At 34.8% G+C, this 19,950-nt stretch overlaps 1 protein-coding gene across 1 annotated transcript in view; it reads right to left on the bottom strand.

Annotated features, from left to right (window-relative positions):
* Window positions 1–19,950, bottom strand: part of LOC148956015 (uncharacterized) — a 54,527-nt gene that overhangs the window by 22,408 nt on the left and 12,169 nt on the right. Inside the window, exons 3-5 of the mRNA XM_089089268.1 lie at window positions 13,264–13,449; window positions 10,949–11,237; window positions 4,260–4,451 (exon numbers count right to left, since the gene is read on the bottom strand). Of these exons, the coding sequence (XP_088945394.1) occupies window positions 4,260–4,451; window positions 10,949–11,237; window positions 13,264–13,449 (667 nt within the window). The remainder of the gene's footprint in view (window positions 1–4,259; window positions 4,452–10,948; window positions 11,238–13,263; window positions 13,450–19,950) is intronic.

The raw sequence follows: 19,950 nt of genomic DNA, 5'->3' as shown, positions 1-19,950 counted from the left end.
ATCTAGAGGGTTGAAAGCTTTCATCAGATCTAAGAATATATTACCTACTTTACAACCTTCGTCTAATACATCAGTAACAATAGTTGTAAAATAAATCATCGCCTGTTCCGTTTTCCTTTTTCTACGGAAACCAAATTGTGTCTCTACCAGTAACTTATGATCCTCCAAAAAACTCATCATTCTAATACTAAAACACTTCTCTAAAACACGGGAAATAATGGGTAAAAGAGATATCGGTCTATAGTTTTCTGGGTCATTTTGAATACCACACTTATGAATTGGGGTTATACGGGCAACTTTAAAACAATCTGGGAATTTTCCATGGCGAAAACACTCATTAATTAACAGACATAAAACTTCAGTTATAACAGGAAAAATACATTTAAGTGTTTTTAGAGTAATATGGTCTCTACCAGATGAATTACTACGCGACACATAAATAATTTTGTTTAATTTCATCAACTGTTAGAAGTCTAAGGTGAAGAGACACATCAATGGGGTCCCTCAGTAATGACTCGGACGTTGGATCACCACTATCAGGTACAACTGACATAGCTAAAATCAGACCAATATTCGAAAAATAACTGAAATTCATTGCATATGTCCTTTTCAGAATTCAAAGTCTTTCCCATTACACTAACTAATTCATCAGGTACACTATTTATTTTTAATCCAATCACTTCTTTTATTAGTCCCCAGGTTTTCTTAAGGCATCCTTCGACCACCTTAAACTTTTTCTCAAAATATTTCTTTTTTTCATTTCTTAAAATTGTATTCAACCTATTTCGATAAATTTTATATAATTGATTATTTTCTTGTGTCGGGTTACTTATTTGAGCTCTAAACAATTTATCTCTTACATTTATTTGCTTCAAAATCACAGGACTAATCCAAGGTTTTCTACTTGAGTGCTTTCTATTAAACGGTTTCAATATGGATGATAGATGGATTCAGATGGACAATAAGAATGATAGCAAAGTATATAAAATTGGGTATGTCACATAGAGATAGATTTTTGTAAAAAGGGGTGGGGTGAGTCTGGAAAGTATTGTTGTATGTGTGTAAGTTGTTTTCTTGTTTGTTATTTTTGTAGTCATGGCCCTTGATAGATGTAACATACATCTATCTATTTATGTTAGTTTAATGGTATCGTGTGCTTTATTATGTTTTTGTAATGTTTTGTAATTTTGCGTTGTTATTGTTATGTAGGCTACCATACTTTGCTATGAGTGTTATAATCATGTTATTATTTTGTGTGATTTTCCTTTTTTTGCCATGGCCCAAAGTGGCTTTTATTGCAATAAATATCTAAAAATAAATATCTATGACTACTAGACTTATCAAACTCTGCCACTTTTCATAAAATAAAACAAACTTTGAATTAGCGCCCTGAACATCGCCTAGAACATCGTACCAATCCACCTTTTCTATATCATTTTTAAGTTTTACCATCGCACTTTTACTGATCACTGGAATCCTTGATTTTTTGCCTTTAACCACCTTCGTGACAGTTCTAAAGCTAGCTGAAACTCCAAAGTGGTCAGATACATCGTTGATAAGGACCTTGGGAAGACTCAAGTGTACATTAAAAAGGATGTTATCCAGAAGTTTAGCTGATGTTCCCTTAGTTCTTGTAGGGATATTTATACAAGGATGAAACCCATTAGATAAACTTCTATTAATAAATTCAGTGCTAGCAGATGACTGATCTATAAGGTCAATATTAAAATCCCCCATAATAAAATATGGCATAGAGTTAATTGGAAGTTTCATTAATTGTTCTTCAAATAGGTCCATAAAGTCTTGGAGCAGGCTCTGTGGAGGTCTATATACTACAACAATACAAAAATTCAAATTCTCTTTAGTTATATGTAAAACAAAACACTCGCAAACTTTCTCTCTATATATTGTAAGGTCTTCTCTTATAGAAACCTTATAATCAGCCTGAATGTAAGCTGCTAGGCCTCCATGTTGGTAATACTCGCGATTCCTTACATATAAATTATAACCAGGTATATGTAGTAATTGCGAGTTATTATCATTTAACCACGTTTCAGTTAAAGCAATCACCTGAAAGAAATTAGTATTTATTAATTCCGATGAAAAATTATGCACAGAATTCAATCCCTGAAAATTTAAATGAAAAATGTTAAGGCCAAAATGCCCCTATCACAATACAAGGGTAGTGCCCCTTCTTTAAAAATATACCTTGATGGTTCATTTGTGAAAATCTCAGTGGCATTAATATCTAAATTTCTATTTATACTTTCATCAAACTGGCTAGAAAAATCAACCCTTCGACTTTCAAGTTGCAGGACAGTACTGTTCCCAGGAGGAAAAACGATATCTCTAACCATCATCAATAAAAGTTAATGTATGTGACGGTAGAGAGTGGCGGTGGAAAAAAAAATCATTATCTACTAAACATATATCTAGACCTAGATAAATACAAAAAAAAACAACAAAATATATTACGGCAAAGCGGACATATAATTTAAAAAAGCACATTATTGCAAGCTTCATGGCACAAAGCAAAACCATTCAAAAAAATACATCAGCCCGCTACCACCCACCCAAAATAATTTCACATTAACAAACATTTTAAATTATTTACTCAAAAATAAAAATTATCATTAACCCAAACATTTCAAATTCATCACTATCAACTTTTCCATATCTATTTGATTAAACCAAGCGAAAAAAAAAAGATAATTAAACAACAAGTAAACTAGACACATTCAATAAAACACTCATTTTTTAGCACCTCTGGAAGCTGTGGAGGGAGGAGGCTTATGTTGTAGTTCCTCAATCCATTCATCACACGTAAACTTCACTTTCGTACCACCCGGACGTTCCAACTGAAGATATGGTGGAACTGTGTTTGATACCCATGAACTGATACCCATCGTTTTAAGACACAATTTTTTTTCGTATAGCTTTTTTCTTGCATCTCTTACAGAAAATGGGACATCATCACTCATATAAATGTTTCCCTGGTTTGCTATATTTCTTCCTTTAAGCTTCTTCCCATTTTTAAGGATTTCAATCTTGTTTCCACGGTTTTTTACATTAACCTTAAAATATTTCTTATCTTTTTTTATTGCAACAAGTAAAAAATGAGGTATCACTGGTAAATTTAGTCCATCTGTACATATCTCGGTAAACATACGTTTGGCTTGATCTTCATCCTCACACACTGCATTCCATACAGCCACATTGTTTTCGTTAGGCTGATATTCTGCAGCCAAAAGCCTATCAGACATACACATGGTCTTTTCTTTAAAATATTTAACTTCTGACTGCAGGTTAAAATTATCGTTTTTCAACAAAGAAATGTCATTTTCTACATCATTTATACAAGACTTAATCCCAGAGAATTCAGACCTTAAGGCTAATTGCTCTGATTCAATTGCTTTTATTCTATTTTCTACTGCAATAAATCGCTGTTCCATTGATTGGACTAAGCTACGAGTTTCAAGCATAATGTCCATCATCTTTGCAAAGTTCTCTCACAGTGTCCTTAACGAAATCTGAGTTGTCACCAGCTTCCGAATATTCGAATTTCCTTACGTATTTGGGGTACTTGTGGCAATATCCTCGCTGGAATCAATATCTGGACGACTCCTTTTATTTTTTTTTTTGCCCATCTTAACTTAGTAATAGCTAAAATTGACTTACTGGCAAAAGAAGAAGCCACCAGTCCTGAATCAGTCCTTTTTACCCACTGTACTATTCCTTTAATCTCATATCACGAATAATTTGAGCCTTAAATCACTTTGGAGGAATAATAGCTAATGATTTCCGTTGTTGAGTTTTATTTAGGGAAAGGCTTGTATTTTCAGGTTGTACAAAGTTTTCATTATATCACAGCATGCAGATAATTTAACAATAATCCATCGTCATTCATTTCATTACGTGATTCAAAGAGTGGGCGATAGCAAGCAATACGGTCTTAACCGGTTGAGCAATGAATCATGACTGATGAAGATATGGGGAAAATGAAAATCTCGGATTCAATTTGCTTATAATTATTACCAACTGCACCCTCTACTTTATTTTAATACAATAAGATCATAAAATAACAAAATGATTATAATTGTTAGATTATCTATTTGATGTTTTGCAGCCCTAAAATTTCTGCCCATGTGGCAAGTGCCCCTTCTGTTCCCTCTAAAACCACCTCTGCTTCCCATACGTTATGACCTATAGTCCTATGATAAATAGGACCTATTTAGCCATTAAAAAATTTGTTTTTTTACCTTTTATGACTAAAGCAGCATCCGAATCCGTATCGCCATCTTTATCTAGATCATCATTTTCAGTGTCATCAATGCAGGTAGTTATAGAGGCTGGTGTTGGTGGAGGGTAAGATTCATATGATTTTTTCCTTTTCTTTGCAACTGGACGCTTCTCATTATATTCAGCATCTTCGGATAATGTGTCTGAGCTCGCTGAAATTAGAAAATGCGATAATATATATATGCAGTTCGGTCACAGTATTTCAAAAGGCTATTTTGAAAGATCTAAAGGCATATAAACAAACTCAACAGCTATTAATTCCAGGGTTGGATTTTTCGGGGGGGGGGGAGGGGTACAACACGCAACGACAGTTTGTTATACATGCATTTTCCTTACTTTTGTACGAGTCAGAGAAATTTTCGAGCCCCCCCCCTTCCTAATACGGTCCTGAAACAATTTGATTCACTTTTTCGAACATTATCTTATTTTAACTGATCAGAAGACCTATTTGATCGCAGTATTTCAAAATGCGTTGTAATATTTTTTGACATATCTAGAGTCAAGCTGAACAAGCAAGAAAAAAGAAACCAAGCAAAAAAAAAAAAAAAAATCAATTATTCACTTCTTCTTAGGACGTTGCTTTATTTTTAAATTATCAGACATCCTTTAACTTATCAGACACAAAACCTTTATTTACTTTAGAACCTCTGGTTAGCTTGTACAGTTTTTGTCATTTTTTTTTACATTAAACAGGCTATTGGATGCAATATCGATACTTGGACCTCCTTTAGCTTGTGACAGCTTTTGGTACATTTTAAAAATATTACCTTATTTTTCAAGAATCGCAAAGAACATTTTAAGCAGACGTTCACCAATTGGTGATTCAACAAATACGAAATAGATTCACTAGAAACTGGCCCATCTTCACCAGAATAGCCAATATATAGGTTCCCTATGTCTACTTACGGCCTGACCAAAGAAAAAAAATATATATCTCTTTGTCTCTGTGGCCTCTCTTACCAACTATGTAAATACTTGAAAATGGCCACTCGAGCTTTATTTTGAACAAAATTAGTAATTTACTTTCCTTAGTTTTTTTTTACGGTGACCTTTTGATTTTAGTTACGTTCTTGATTGGGTAAAGTACTTCTAGATTGAGCTAGTCTTTGCCAATAGGGCTAGTAAAACTGTATTTGGCGACTGAAATTTATAAATATTAGCCAAACTGCATGAAAAAATAACCTAAGAACGACTTAACTATGATAATTTGGGACAGTATAATTCACAACAACTTGGCCACAACGAATGGACGATTCATTCAATTTTGTTTTGGGATTTTATCTTCCTAATGGTTTCTTTTCCGAATTTGCTTAGTTGTTCCGATTTTTTCTTTTTTTTAAGTTTGCATTATTTTTAGCCTTTTCCTGGATGCAACATTACCTTTTTTGTTTGTTCTGAGGAGCCTTATTTACTATACACAATATTTATGGCACATTTTCTTCTCTGAAATTTTTTAGACAATAGTTTTTTTTTCTCGACCTTTTAATGACATTTTTGTTACTGTTATATTAGCTGGTACCCACGCGATATACTCTATAGAGAAATGCTAAAGGAAACCAGTCAAACGGGTATCTGTCATTAGATAAATGGATCGCAAAGCGTGGTTTGTCACTGCGTTTACAATATTTAAACTATTGTTTTTGGGGCTTAGGGGGGAAAGGTACCTAGGTTAGGCTAGGTTACGTTTTTAATATATGCTATGCTTTACCCCTCCCCCCCCCTAATGTGCAAATATACAGCCCAAATTTGTTTCTGAACTATTATATTTTCATGCTATTTTGTTTTATTTCATTAGCATTACCCAAACTTGCCTTCTCGCGTGGGTACCAGCTAATAGAAAAGTACCCCATTTTTTTTAAGACAATCTGCTTTGCAATAATTGATTTTTGAGACACTCCAATTTTTTCTTCAATTTATGAAATAGCTATAAATTCGGGCTCCTGATATAAGAACTGTTCGTTACTACATCTTGGATGCCTAGGAAACCCTTCCTTAGACAAGCTGCTTTTAATAGCAGTCGAAAAACTAAAAAAAAAAAAAAATGTCTTACTCTGAAGTAAAAATTTATGTCAAGTGAGCAATAGGACAAGTCCAGTTTGGTACGTGGGTATTGTTCTCCGGGAAAGAACCCAGTTTTCTGGATGATTTTTTTTTTATGTTTTACTTAAGCAGGAGAATAGTCGTTTTTAAGTTTTTTTGCGAGTTGCAAAATTATATTGAAAATTTACTTGAGACTTGAAGTTCGTTATTCTCAAGCTTTACTTAGAGGTTGGGGTACTGGTGCATTATATAACACACGAAAGTATGCATATATTAAATACTTAACCTAACCTAACCTAGATACCCCCCCAAACCCCCCAAAAACAACAGTTTAAATATTGTAAATGCGATAAGAAATCACGCTTTGCAATCCATTATCTCTTGCAAATACCCGTTTGACGGGTTTCCATTTGTATTTCCTTGTACAGTTTATAGCGCTGTGTTATATATAGTGCATTAGTACCGAGGTTTGTAGAAGATCATTCATAGCTACAGTGCATCCATTCATTTGATGAACGATACCTAGGACATGCACACACGTTGGGGACCAGCAACAAAACAAACATTACGTAGAAAAAAGATGAAGACCAAACGGGCCACAGGGGGTGGGGGCCAAACGGGGAACCTTCACAAGGAGCGGAGCCAAGAAATCTTATAGTACGTACAAAACCAAATTCCACGACAAAATGTGACAAAGATTTAATGGATACAAAATTAACCTGCAGGTCTGTTCAAATATTTCAACGCCTTGATCAGCGTTTCCTTGCACATACTTTTCCAAATCATCATCCACATTTCTTAAGATTACATCTCCCTTTTCAGCTAAAAACGGACTTGTGAAATGTAGGGTTAAGACGAGTTAATACACCCCCTATTTTCTTATTTTTATGAACTATATTAGGCAACCATCGGGATCATCCACTAGGTGATAATGACCGAGGTGATACAAAAGATCATAACAATCCAGCAAACACTTTCAAATAAACCGTTACGAGGTCCATACAACCTGGTATGACCTCCATTATTCATTAATCTTAACAAACACGGGACAAAGCAGAAACTGTTATCAGTAATTGACCTAAAATTTGCCGCGCCTTCAAATGAATAAACAAACAAGACGTGATATTATAAAGGCCTTAAGATTTTGAAAGCTAAGCCTATTCTGTTCTAGATAGGTATTTATCTAGGTCATTGCATCATTTCGCTTTGAAGCAATAAACGTATGCTCTTTAGGCTGATCCCGAAGCTGTACTAACTGGTCATAATTGTAGCTCAATTTTTTCTCTATATATAAAAAAAGGAAAAAAACATACATTAGCATTCTAGTCAATATTATAGCAAATCTTCTGTTCAAGCTCATGACTCCTTTTTTGTTTTCTAGAAAGCAGCACCACCAGAGCAATATACAGCACTGTTCGGGAGAGAGGGGGAATGTTTACAAACAGAAATTTAGGAAACGCAACAAAAAGTGGTTACGTGTTTTTGTTACTTTCTTACGAATCAAGAAAAAATATCGGGAGGGGGTTCAAACCAGGTACCCCTGCTCCCCCTCCTCTGGATATGGCCCTGCATTCCACCTTTCAAATTACTGTAGCTGGAGCACCAAAATCCAAAAGTAAGCATATTATATAGAAAATATTCGGTTGAATCAGGTTGGAGGCCCTCTTAGCCCTCATGTACAGCTATGACTAATATGAAACTTACAACTTTAAGTTTCCCATTCAGGAACTTTAAAAATTATTCCTGAATGGGATGGCCAGGTAGAATTCTCGAAAACAACAAAAATCTACACGGGATACAGTAAAAACGGAAAACATTATACAGCTCATTAGACTCAGGGGCTGACTCAACCCCGTGTGTGAGTCTATCCCAATGTTATTTTTAATTTGGTATTTTTTGTCCAATAGTTGAAACTAAACGCCCATAAACTCCAAACTGGAAAACGGAAAAAGCTTTTTAAAAAGCACAGGCTCTGTAACATTTGGGTCAAAATGCTAACTACAATTTCATACCTCTTCGCAGCAACCACTAAGACATCTCTAAAATAACTGCCATAATTAATTTTGAAAGCTATCAACGAGCTAAATCTTCAAAAATCAAAATGCACTAATTACAAAACCATGACTACAATAGTTACAGGTTCCAGGCCAGAAGTTAAAAAGTTGGTACATTACCTCATAGACCCTAAGTGTTGGTCTAATGAAGTAATCAAAACGTTAATTTAATTTTCGAAAATAGCTAGCTACCAACGTATAAAACAGACATCTTACAAGATTCATAATGCATTCATACTTGTATGAATAATTTCTTAGACCACACTGTCGTTCCAATTACAATAAAACAAAATGAAAATATAGAAAAACGGATATACAAGAAAATAGAAAACAACCAAAAAAATATTGTCACTAACAATAATAACAACTATAAAAGTCCGAGTATTTTGGCTTCAGGTACGTAAGTTTTTATCAATGGTGATTAAAAATATAAACTAAGCAAAATATAAAAAGAAAAAAAGAAAAGAAACGAAAAAATTCATATCTTAATAAGTTAATGTAAAATGATTATATTTGGACATTACTAATATGTGTTTTTCATCGTTTTATTTTCCTTTTCTTTATGTTATAAATATTTTAGTTTATTATGTTCCACTGTCTTACTTAAAATATTACACCCATTTTTCAATATTTTCATTTCGTTTTTATTTGTAAACAAGTTTATAGTTATTGTTTCCCTTGAGGGGCTAAAAGATCCTCCTCGTGTGGTTTTATTATGCAAAAAAATTTAACACTGGTAGGTCATCAAGGTAATTTAGTTGCCAACTAAAAAAATTTTCAGTGCGGCTGTCAAGCAAATTCTTGAACTGAAAAGAATCGATTATTTTCGGGCAGCTAGTCCATTTCTTATGGTATTTTTTCAAGAATTTTTTTTTTAATAGCAACAGAAATGGAAGAGGCTATCTTGTATAAACACAACTACAACTAAGATTGATCATCGGTGTAATTCGCGAAGATTTCTGATCACAGTAACTGATTTACGTGTGTACCACTGTACAATAGATAAATTATATCTGTATATGAATTATATTATATATATACAGTGGTGTGAACCTAGACATCCTAGAAGGGGAGTAAATGAATATTTAAGAGATAACATCTTTGAATGTGTAAAATATTGCCGAGTGACTGACAAGCCAGATTGGGAATAAATTTATTGAAGTATGGGTATTGTCTGTTAAACAGAACACACTCAAGAATTACACTGTGTAAAATCTGACAGAAACCGGTTTCCCTTCCTGGATTGGTTATGATTTGCTTATTTTGAGTGAGAAAACTACGATATATGTATATTTTATTAAATGCTTAAGATATAAATGTGGTTAGGTTAGGTATTTAATACGTTCTGTGCGGCCTACTTTCCACAATACTTTGTCGTAGTTCCATAATTTTGTTTCTATAGCATTATATTATCGTCATGTTTTGGTATATTCATTAGGATAAACCTACTTCACTTATTGTGTCCGTTCCGTTTAACAGACAAGTACCGAAGTGTGAAGCCCATTGACAACTGTAGGATGTTATTGGTTAAATTGCACGTATAGGCTATTTAATTTTGCTGATCATATCTTTACTTATTAGTTGCTACTGTTTTTATGCTTGCTACCAGTAGGGTCGATTGGGGGAGGGGACATAAGCCCCCCCCAGATTTCCATAAATACCCTTTTTGGCCCCACCCTCAATTTTATATCAATAGCGACGAAGACCACACTGCCTTTCCATCATAAACAATAAGTAAAACAACAGGAAAATTTTTTATACAAGACAGTTGAACGCAACTTTAAATGAATGTTTCGACCCTATATCCAAGGGTCGTCCTCAGAAAAACAAATGAAGAGAATAAAAAACAATATAAAAGAAACTTACATTAAAATTCAATCATTTAAACTGAAAAGTTTTTTTTTAAACTTTTAAAAAACAACCCTAATATCATTACTTCAAGGAAGAACTTCCTTGAAGTAATGATATTAAGGCTGTTTTTTAAAAGATTAAAAAAAAAAACTCTTCAGTTTTAATGATTGAATTTTAATGTAAGTTTCTTTTATATTGTTTTTTATTCTCTTCATTTGTTTTGCTGAGGACGGCCCTTGGATATAGGGTCGAAATATTCATTTAAAGTTGCGTTCCACTGTCTTGTATAAAAAATTTTCCTGTTGTTCTACTTATTGTTTACCCTCTATTTTGGGAAATACATTCCCTCATCCTTCAATTCTTGCGAATTGACACCACTGTTTGTTGATATGATTTACCCTCAATAAATATTATATTGTTACTGGTTCATTTTAAGCGATCACTTTTCTTAAATTAAAATCATTTTTTTAGTTCACTAACTATTTTTGAACACTAAATTTTCACACAAATTCTTGAATACAGAGTACAGCTAGATACAGCAAACCCTTTGAGGAGGAGGGGGGGGGGAGACTGTAGATGAAGATTAGAATCAGGCATTTTCCCATTTTACTTCGTCCACAGTTATTCACTATTAGCAATTCAAATTCAGCAAAAATATTGTGATTTAGCATGTTAATTGGGAGTCAGTGGCCTATAGTTCTTACCAATTCCTGTATCTGTAAGGGGTGTTGCAGACGCGGCAGCTTGAGCAAGGGCTAAGAGTGGAACGGATGAGACAATTTGTGATCCCAAAATTGTAGCACCAGGAACTATTTGTTTGGGCTGATCCGAAGAAACAATAGACTGGAGCATAGGCACAGGCCTAGGGGCTGGCACTTTATTGTTCTTTTTTGCAGTGGTTAGGATCTGCTTTGGTGGAATGACTGGCTGCAATGGATTCGCACCAGTGGCAGCTTGCAGGACGTTCATGACTGTTTCTGATGCAGTACCGTTCTAAGAAAAAATAACGCTTAAAAAACACAGATAACAATCAGGCTAATTGACGTAGAACCAAGATCGAACTGTCTGCTACGTGAATAACCTAAAAGACTCCAACTCAATTAAGAAAAAAAAAGTTTTTCTTGGTATTGTGTAACTGAATCAGATGGTCTAGTCCCTGATAACATCCCTTTTGAATGTCACAGCGGACCCCTTTCCCACCAAGAACCGAGCCCAACTTTTGGTGGGCTTTATTCATTAGTTTCAAGTGAGAACTAAATAAAATATTGGCTATAAGTAATTCATTGTGTGTAAATCAATAAATTAAAATGTTATTTTTTATATTTTTTGTATGATGAAGATAAGCAAATATTCAAGATGAACCCAATTCAGCTTCCGACAATAGAACTGGATGCAACAAAAAGGACAATAAAAATATACTGTTCTTAATTAAAACAAACGATGGTGGTCAATGTTAGTCACCCCCCCCCCCCAAAAAAAAACGTGAAAAATCTTACAACTTACCAAATAAACCTAAAAATGATAATTGGCGAGAAATTCGTTTATGTGTTGCCATTAAAACAAAATTGGACTAGGTTTAGGGATACATTTTAAATTAACTTTTTATTAAAATTATGTCAATACTGCAAAGATTACGATAGCACTAGTTTTGTTTGAATCTTGATAGGGTAACTTAGATGTATACAAATAGATATGAACCAATCTTGCCCCCCCCCAATCAAAATGTTGAAAATATATCAAAGCCAGACATAGTTTTTCATGGTTATCAGAGAACTTGTAAATAACATTGTGACTAAAAAACTATTTGTTCTTCTTTACTGTTTTAATATTTCTCACAGAAAAAACCGATCGGGTTTTGAAAGTAATTATTTGTTCCTTCAGAAATTGCATTTCCTTGTACAGTGGATGCATTTAGGTTTTTCACTTCGCATTATTTAACTGTTTTTTTTATATGGCAGGGCCATTTTTCTCTCCAGAAATAAGGAATAGCGTGATTGGCTTGCGTCACTAGCAACTAAACAATGGAAGTAAAGTAAACGAGCCATGTAAACGAGGCGGTGCCTACGTTCGAAAATCACGTACACCGGGTGAAGCGTAACAAGCATAGTGGAAGTGTGCCAAGCGTGGTAGAAATTGTTCCAAGCATGGCGGAGCTGTGCAGCACACATTCCGTTCTGAGGTGTACACCAGGTGGCTGAAAGTGGGCACCTCCTCGTACGCAAAAACAAGACAGTAATCTCTATTTGTCTCTTTGGTTTCACTTTGCAGTAGCAAAAAAAAACTTGATTATTTATTAATAAAACAACGACCAAATCCAATGAAACAAGAAATAAATGACAAACTCTTCAATCCATGCCAGAGACTCCTCCAGCCGCCATTGATCTAATACCACAGTTTATATAATTATCTAGTATGATCTTTCCCTATCTCACCCATTATAAAAAATCCGGACCAAGGTGCGAGCGCTCCAGAGAACGTTTTTGCAGATAGAAACATAAGCGGAATCAGATCTTTTCACGGGTAGACAAGAAAGACTGTGATCTAATCAGAAACAAGTGGAAACCCGCTATTACGAATAATGCGCTTAGTTGGAAACAATCGGAAACAGATTAACCCGTTATTGCAGAAAGAAGTGGGAGGAGCTTTTTGTTCGTACCAAGAATGAAGACCAGAAATGATCTGCGATAAACTTACTGGATAATTATATAAACTGTGTCTAATACACACTACACCTTCAAAAATAAGAATGAACCAAGCAACCCATGTCCAGAAAAAGCAAGGGTTAGAAAAGCCAAATTAAAAAAAAAAAAAATAGTCAGGATGAACAACAATTGAAAACTAGCTCTTCATCTCGTCCTGGAACTTCCAGCAAAGGACAGGAAGCCTAACAATTGCATTGTACGGACTGACTTTGCATCACTCTTGGATCGTCGATTACTAAGCTAGAACGATATATCGATTGATAATGAGAAGTACATATAAAAGAAGAGCATTGTAGTAAAGAAAAATATTTTCTTACCAAGTTATGAACACTTCTGACATCACATAAGCCTCTGACCTGCAATACTTGTGCCGTATTTAATAATCTTGGAATTCGCTCTTGTTCTACCATCACTTGGCCATGATACATGAAATGTACTAAAGACTTGAGATCGATAATTGGAACGTCTTTTAATATTATAATTGGATGCTGACATGGATTTTCCTAAAATAAAATCTTTCTTCATTTTTTCATGTCTATTTTCTGCTAAGATACAGAAAGGAATGATAGTTTTTTTTTGCTCAATTTTGCTCAATTGAAAAAAAAAAAACTCCCAGAAATTATCTAGAATTGTCCGGATTAGGGACGCGAAGACACAGCTTAAGAAAAAAAGACGAGACTTCAAAATTTACATGGCATTTGCTTCTAACAGCATATATGCTCTAATCTACTAAAACAGGTACAAACCATTACAGTAAGACTATTTGATGACCTCAGTTGTAATATATATTTTCTATAATAATGGTTGCAGCGGTAGATGCAACCTAGCAAAGAACGAAACACGGACCATAGTAGCCAGAAACTAAAAAACATGTTTTGAAAAAAACTGTCGAGTAAACAAATTGCCATTGTCTAGCTGATTCAGGAATGGTAACCTATATCTCGATTTGTCTTGACAGGTTATGTATTGATACATTTAGACCCCGGCGCCGCGCTGGCGGATCGACCAAACGCCGCCGACACGCCCGGTCGACCGCCGCCAGTGTCGCAAAGACGCCGGCGCGCCGCCACCGGCAGAGGTGGCGGCGTTCGGTCGACTTTAAATTAATTTTGCAACAATTCTTTATTGCGTCAACCGCAAAGTCGGAGCTTTTCCTCCTCGTGTGGTTTATTATTTCGATTTTCCTGATTGGAAATCAAGCAGGGCTTGCCCTATCCCCAAATTTTCGGGTATTTCCCCAAAAATATATGCGCCAAATCCCGAAAAAAAATTTGGTTCCCCGAAAATCACGCAATCACGGTGCCACCCCTAGCGATTTATCACCAGTGACTTTCCCTGCCAAATATTACTTTGCATACCATAATTCTTCACTACTCTCTTGTTCGTTAATTTTCGGCTCTTTTGTTACTTTGCATAAAACCAGACAGATGCAATATGCAATTGCAAATATTGCAATATACACAGTTCTACATATGTTGACAAAAAAAGTATCGTCTTTATGAAACGAGTTTAAATCATTTCGAATGCGGTTTCCCAATCGCTATTTCTTACATCATTCGTAGTCAAAAATTTTATTTTCAAGTTGAATAGAATTATAGAACGCATTCACTACTATAGCCTAAAGCTTCAGCCTTCAGCTGGATTTTGAAATTGACAGCCGACAGATTGTTTCTACAGCTGAATTGTAAGTTTGCAGATTTTTTTTTCTTTTGCTGTTTTTAGATATGATTTAGCTACTTAATGTGCAATACTCAATTGTTGAACACCTGATAGAAAATAAAATCTACTTTCTGAAACATTTTTACCCCCCCCCCCCCAAAAAAAAAAAAACCTTTTGAGATAAAATTTACATATAGACTAAGCTATGTACAAGGTTGGGGAACTAAAGATTGAAACGGAAGTTACCCCAAAAATATGACTCATAAATAAATTGTAAATTATTGCCAATAGGGGGGGGGGGTAAGGGGCTATCACTTTTTAAATGATAATACCTCATTTTTTTATTGAAAGCAGGGATGCCAAAAAGATAATTATTTTTTCATTTAAAGTGGAGACAGAAGAAAGTGATATCAAATTCCCTGGGAAACCATTGAAATATTAGCACTTGTATAGTTTTATCGTCCAAAGCGAAAGGAACTTATGCGTCCAACTAGTTTTTTTTCTTATTGATGAAATGGGTTTACTTTGAAAACATTCATTCAGAAGTACCAAGCAGATTCACACTAAACCAAATTGGTTTGACAAAAGCGATATCGACATCCCCACCTAACGTTGCGCTCGAGTGACAATTGCGCCCTTGGTCCAGTGCCAAGTTACATTAAAAAGCCAGGTCATAATAAAAGCTTTCAATTTGGGAGGTTCAAGGAGGAGTCTTTGACAGTCTTATGACCTCAGGGTACTAAATGTTGCAACATTCTTAAGAATCTACAGTGGTTTAAAAAATTTGATCATCCCACAAATGATTACCGAAAATATGCACAAATATAACAAATGTAGCCTTTGGAATATTAAAGCACTTTTTTCAAAGCTTTGAAGTAAAGCAAAAAAGGCTAGATACCCCAACTACGCTTGAAAGCTATTTTAAAAAGAAATTCTTTGGAGATTTCAATGGATATGACCATAGCAGAAGCTTTGAGCCTGGGTGGGGATCAAAGAGGAATCTTTGAGTATTTTGACCACCGGTGACTTATTGTTGCGACTTTCTTAAATTTAGTAATTTTTGTGAGCATTTGGAAATCAAAGCTTAACCTCAATAACTGATACTAAGTGTCCTAACATTTTGCTTGGATTAAAAGTGACGAACTAGGAAGAAAATCTCATCATCTTGCTGGAGCTACTTCAGTCTTCATATTATTTCATTTAATTACATTCAAAACGGATGAGGTTTTCATTTTTTACCTAAGAAAATAGCTGGCACTTCATTTTTCTTCCTAAAGAATAAACCATTAAGTGTTTTTTGTTTCATTGTAATTGAAGTGTTCTCATGTGGTGTTCATCGTGTACTTTTCAATTTGATAAATTTACTCCTTTTAGATGCAGTTTATAATTTGAATGATATTACGTATTTATCAGTTTATAATTTGGAATGAATCCCCAAAAGAAAAAAATGAATAATATCCAAAAGAGCAGCCGAAACAATAAAAAAGCAGCAGTTCAGCTTTAGCCTACATGACATATATTCTATAAAGAAGCCAAAAAAAAACTTTAAAATGCATTTTTTTAAATTGTTATTAAAAACCGGTTTTTAATACAAGAGGATTTCTAAGGAACTCAAAAAAGCCAAAAAGACAATCGATATCATAGTAATCCATTTTAGCTTTTTAAAGCCGGTAAAACATTTATAGGTCAAGGGCACTGTGAAAAATTAAGCTTCTAAGCTCACAAGTTACATTCAAAGTTTTTACCTAGATGACTGACGACTTTTGTGATGCGGTATTTGTAGTTTTGTATGTAGTAATTCTCGATGAAAAAAAACTACTAACTTTGATAATTATTTATGTTAAGAATACACAGCTAATAGATACTTCAACTACTCGTATTATGCAAGGTTTCTGAAACGCCACGGCCATTTCGTTTCTACCAGATTTCTACTTCTCTTGATGAATCAAACAGTTCGTGGTAACGAACTGTAAGTAAGGAGCGACCCGGCTCAATGGTAACTGAAACTCTAGAAAACGGGTTTTTGATACCAATAGATATATCAAAAGAATCAGATTTCAATGCTGATTTCAAATATATCAGTTTCATCAAGTTTAGTCCTACCCATCAAAAGTTGAGCGCCTGAGAAAATTTGACTGATTTTCGAAAAAAGCAGGAAACACCCCCTAAAAGTAATAGAACCTTAATGAAAATCAAACCATCATATTCAGCGTATCAGAGAACCCTACTGTATAGGTTTCAGGCTCCTATCCACAAAAATGTGGACTTTCACATTTTTTTGACACAAGAAAGATAACGGGTGCGTGTTTATTTGTTGTTGTTTTTTCTCCAGGGGTGATCGTATCGACCCAGTGGTCCTAGAATATCGTGGGAGGGCTCATTGGAATGGAAATTAAAAGTTCTAGTTCCATTTTTAAATGACAAAAAAAAATGGAGGGCAACTAGGCCCCCTCCCACGCTTATTTTTTTCCCAAAGTCACCCGATCAAAATTTTGAGATAGCCATTTTGTTCAACATGGTCGAAAATATGATAAATATGTCTTTTAGGGTGACTTAATCCCCGAAGTTCCCAGAGGGAGGGCTAAAAGTTATGAACTTTACCCAATGTTAACATATAGTATTGGTTATTGGGAAGTATACAGAAGTTTTCAGGAGGTTTTTTTCTGGTAGTGGGAGGGAAGGGTGGGTCGGTGGTTATGTTGGAGGATCTGTTCATGATGGAAGTTTTCATGGGGGAAGGAAATTGCCATGAAGGGGGCACCGGACTTGCCAGCATTATTTATTGGTTATTGGGAAGCATACAACCATTTTCAGGAAGGATTTTTTCTGGGGGGGGGGGCTGGAGGAGGGGGTTACTCTGGAGACGCGGGCCGTGGAGGATGGTTCGGTGGGGTAAGAGACAGGGCTATGAAGGGGGTGCCGGATTTCCAAGCATTAGAAATTAAATCGATCATTAGACGATCAGAAATTAAATAAAAAAAACAAGTTTTTTCAACTGAAATGTAAGAAGGAATATTAGAACTTAAAACGAACAGAAATTATAACGTATGTGAGGGGGCTCTACCCCAAGTCAATACCACGCTCTTTTAGCTACAGTTTTTTCATTGCTTTCAAAAGAGCTATCTATTCTAATTACATGGCCTTTGTGATTCAGGGGTTTGTGAATCAAATTTTTTTTTTACTTTTAACGTAAAGAGCATGGTATTGACTAAGGGGAGAACCCCTTCATATACGTAATAACATATACGTAATAAAAAAACAATAAAAAAACAAGCGATACGGCTCAATAGTAATCGAAACTTTTAAAAACGGAATTTTGATGTCAATAAATGCATCAAAAGCATGTTTTTACAATTCTGATCCTTAATAAATAAATCTTAATAAGTTTAGTATTACTCATCGGAGGCTACAAGCCTGAAAAAATCTGCTCAAATTTTTAAAGAGGGGGCAACAATCCCCTCAAAGTAAAAAAATTTTAATGAAAATCACGCCGTCAGAATTCAGTATATCAGAAAACCCTATTTCATGGGTTTCAAGCTCATATCTGCAAAAATCTGCAACTTTGTATTTTTTGCCAGAAGAAAAATATACGAATATAGAAGTTAGTTACGTAAGTTAATTTGTAAGTACATCCATTTAGCAAAAGAAAAGTAAAATTTTTATGCAAATAAAAGCTGCATTAACTAAAAAACGATCAGAAATTAAATAAAAAAAAACAAGTTTTTTAAACTGAAAGTAAGGAGCGACATTAAAACTTAAAACGAACAGAAATTATTCCGTATATGAAAGGGGCTGTCCCCTCCTCAACGCCTCGCTCTTTACGGTAAAGTTTGACTCTGTCTCACAACTTTATTTTTTAAAACAATAAAAAACTTTAGCGTAAAGAGCGAGGCGTTGAGGAGGGGACAGCCCCTTTCATATACGGAATAATTTCTGTTCGTTTTAAGTTTTAATGTCGCTCCTTACTTTCAGTTTAAAAAACTTGTTTTTTTATTTAATAACGAAGAAGACCAGTTTCCAGCCAGCGACTTGTGAATTTTTGAACTCATGAATAGGCTCAAATCTGTTGTAAATTTAAGCTGTGCTTTGAGAAAGACTGATGAAAACATTAATATTTGCGGTCAACATTGATCGCGCCGGCGGTGCGGCGGCAGCGCGCTGTTTTGGCCCGCCGCCACCGGTCTTCCCTCATCGGCGCGGCGCAGGGGTCTAGATACATTGGTATTGATAGTATTGAGGTAGGCTATTGATCATTGAGGAATTGATATTGATACATTGTTCTCAGAACAAAAACGAACAACGGCACAAAGTAACAAAATATAAATAAATAAAACGCGTTTTAAATTGCCACTGATAAAGTGTTTTCCACTGAACATTAAAAAAAAAAAAAAAAAAAAAAAAAGCTGCCTGTTATAAAAGGATGCATGCAGTCAAATCACATCTTTATCCCCAACACCTCACTCATTACGCTAAAGTTATTTAGTACTTTCGAAAAACGCTTCTTTTTGTTCCACCCTTGTTTAATGTTAATCCTTACTTTCAGTTGCAAATTTTTTTTTTTTATTTAATTTCTAATCGTTTCTTAAATTGTCCCAGGAAATCTGGCCAACCCAATGTTGGGCTGGGGGAAAAGGGGTAGGGAGGGGGGTCAAGTTGCCCACCAATCTTTTTGGTCACTTAAAAAAGGTAACAGAACTTTTAATTTCCGTTCGAATGAGCCCTCTCACTATATTCTAGGACCACTGAGACGATACGATCACCCCAGGAAAAAACAACAAAAAAACAAAACAAAAACAAACAAACAAATAAACACGAATCCGTGATCTTTCTTCTGGCAAAAATACAAAATTCCACATTTTTGCAGATTGAAGCTTGAAACCTCTACGATAGGGTTATCTGACAGGCTGAATCTGATGGTGTGACTCTCATTGAGATTCTACTATTTTTAGGGGCAATTCCCTTTCTTTCGATAAAGAAATTTTGTAAATAAGGATTTTTCTCAGGCTCGTAGCCTTTGATGGGTAAGACTAAACTTAATGAAACTTGTATAACTAAAATTAGCATAGAAATTCAATTCTTTCGATATATCTATTGGTATCAAAATTCCATTTTTTGAGTTTCGGTTACTACTGAGCCGGGTCGCTTCTACTTACAGTTCGTTACCACGAACTGTTTGAAAAAAAAAAAAAAAAAAAAAAAAACACTTGTAAACAAAATTGTGTCCAGGGAGCTATCCAAAAGACAAAAAAACGAGAAAAGTAGCAAAGCCAAGAAACCGAAGCATTTACTTCAAGAAAACAGTACTTTAACGAAAATAAAGATATCATACTATAAAATATGAAAAG

Source organism: Artemia sp. Qi Xiang Cuo, chromosome 1, assembly GCF_049724085.1.
Source record: "Artemia sp. Qi Xiang Cuo chromosome 1, ASM4972408v1, whole genome shotgun sequence".
NCBI lineage: Eukaryota > Metazoa > Arthropoda > Branchiopoda > Anostraca > Artemiidae > Artemia > Artemia sp. Qi Xiang Cuo.
This window is presented reverse-complemented; position numbering and strand designations above follow the sequence as displayed.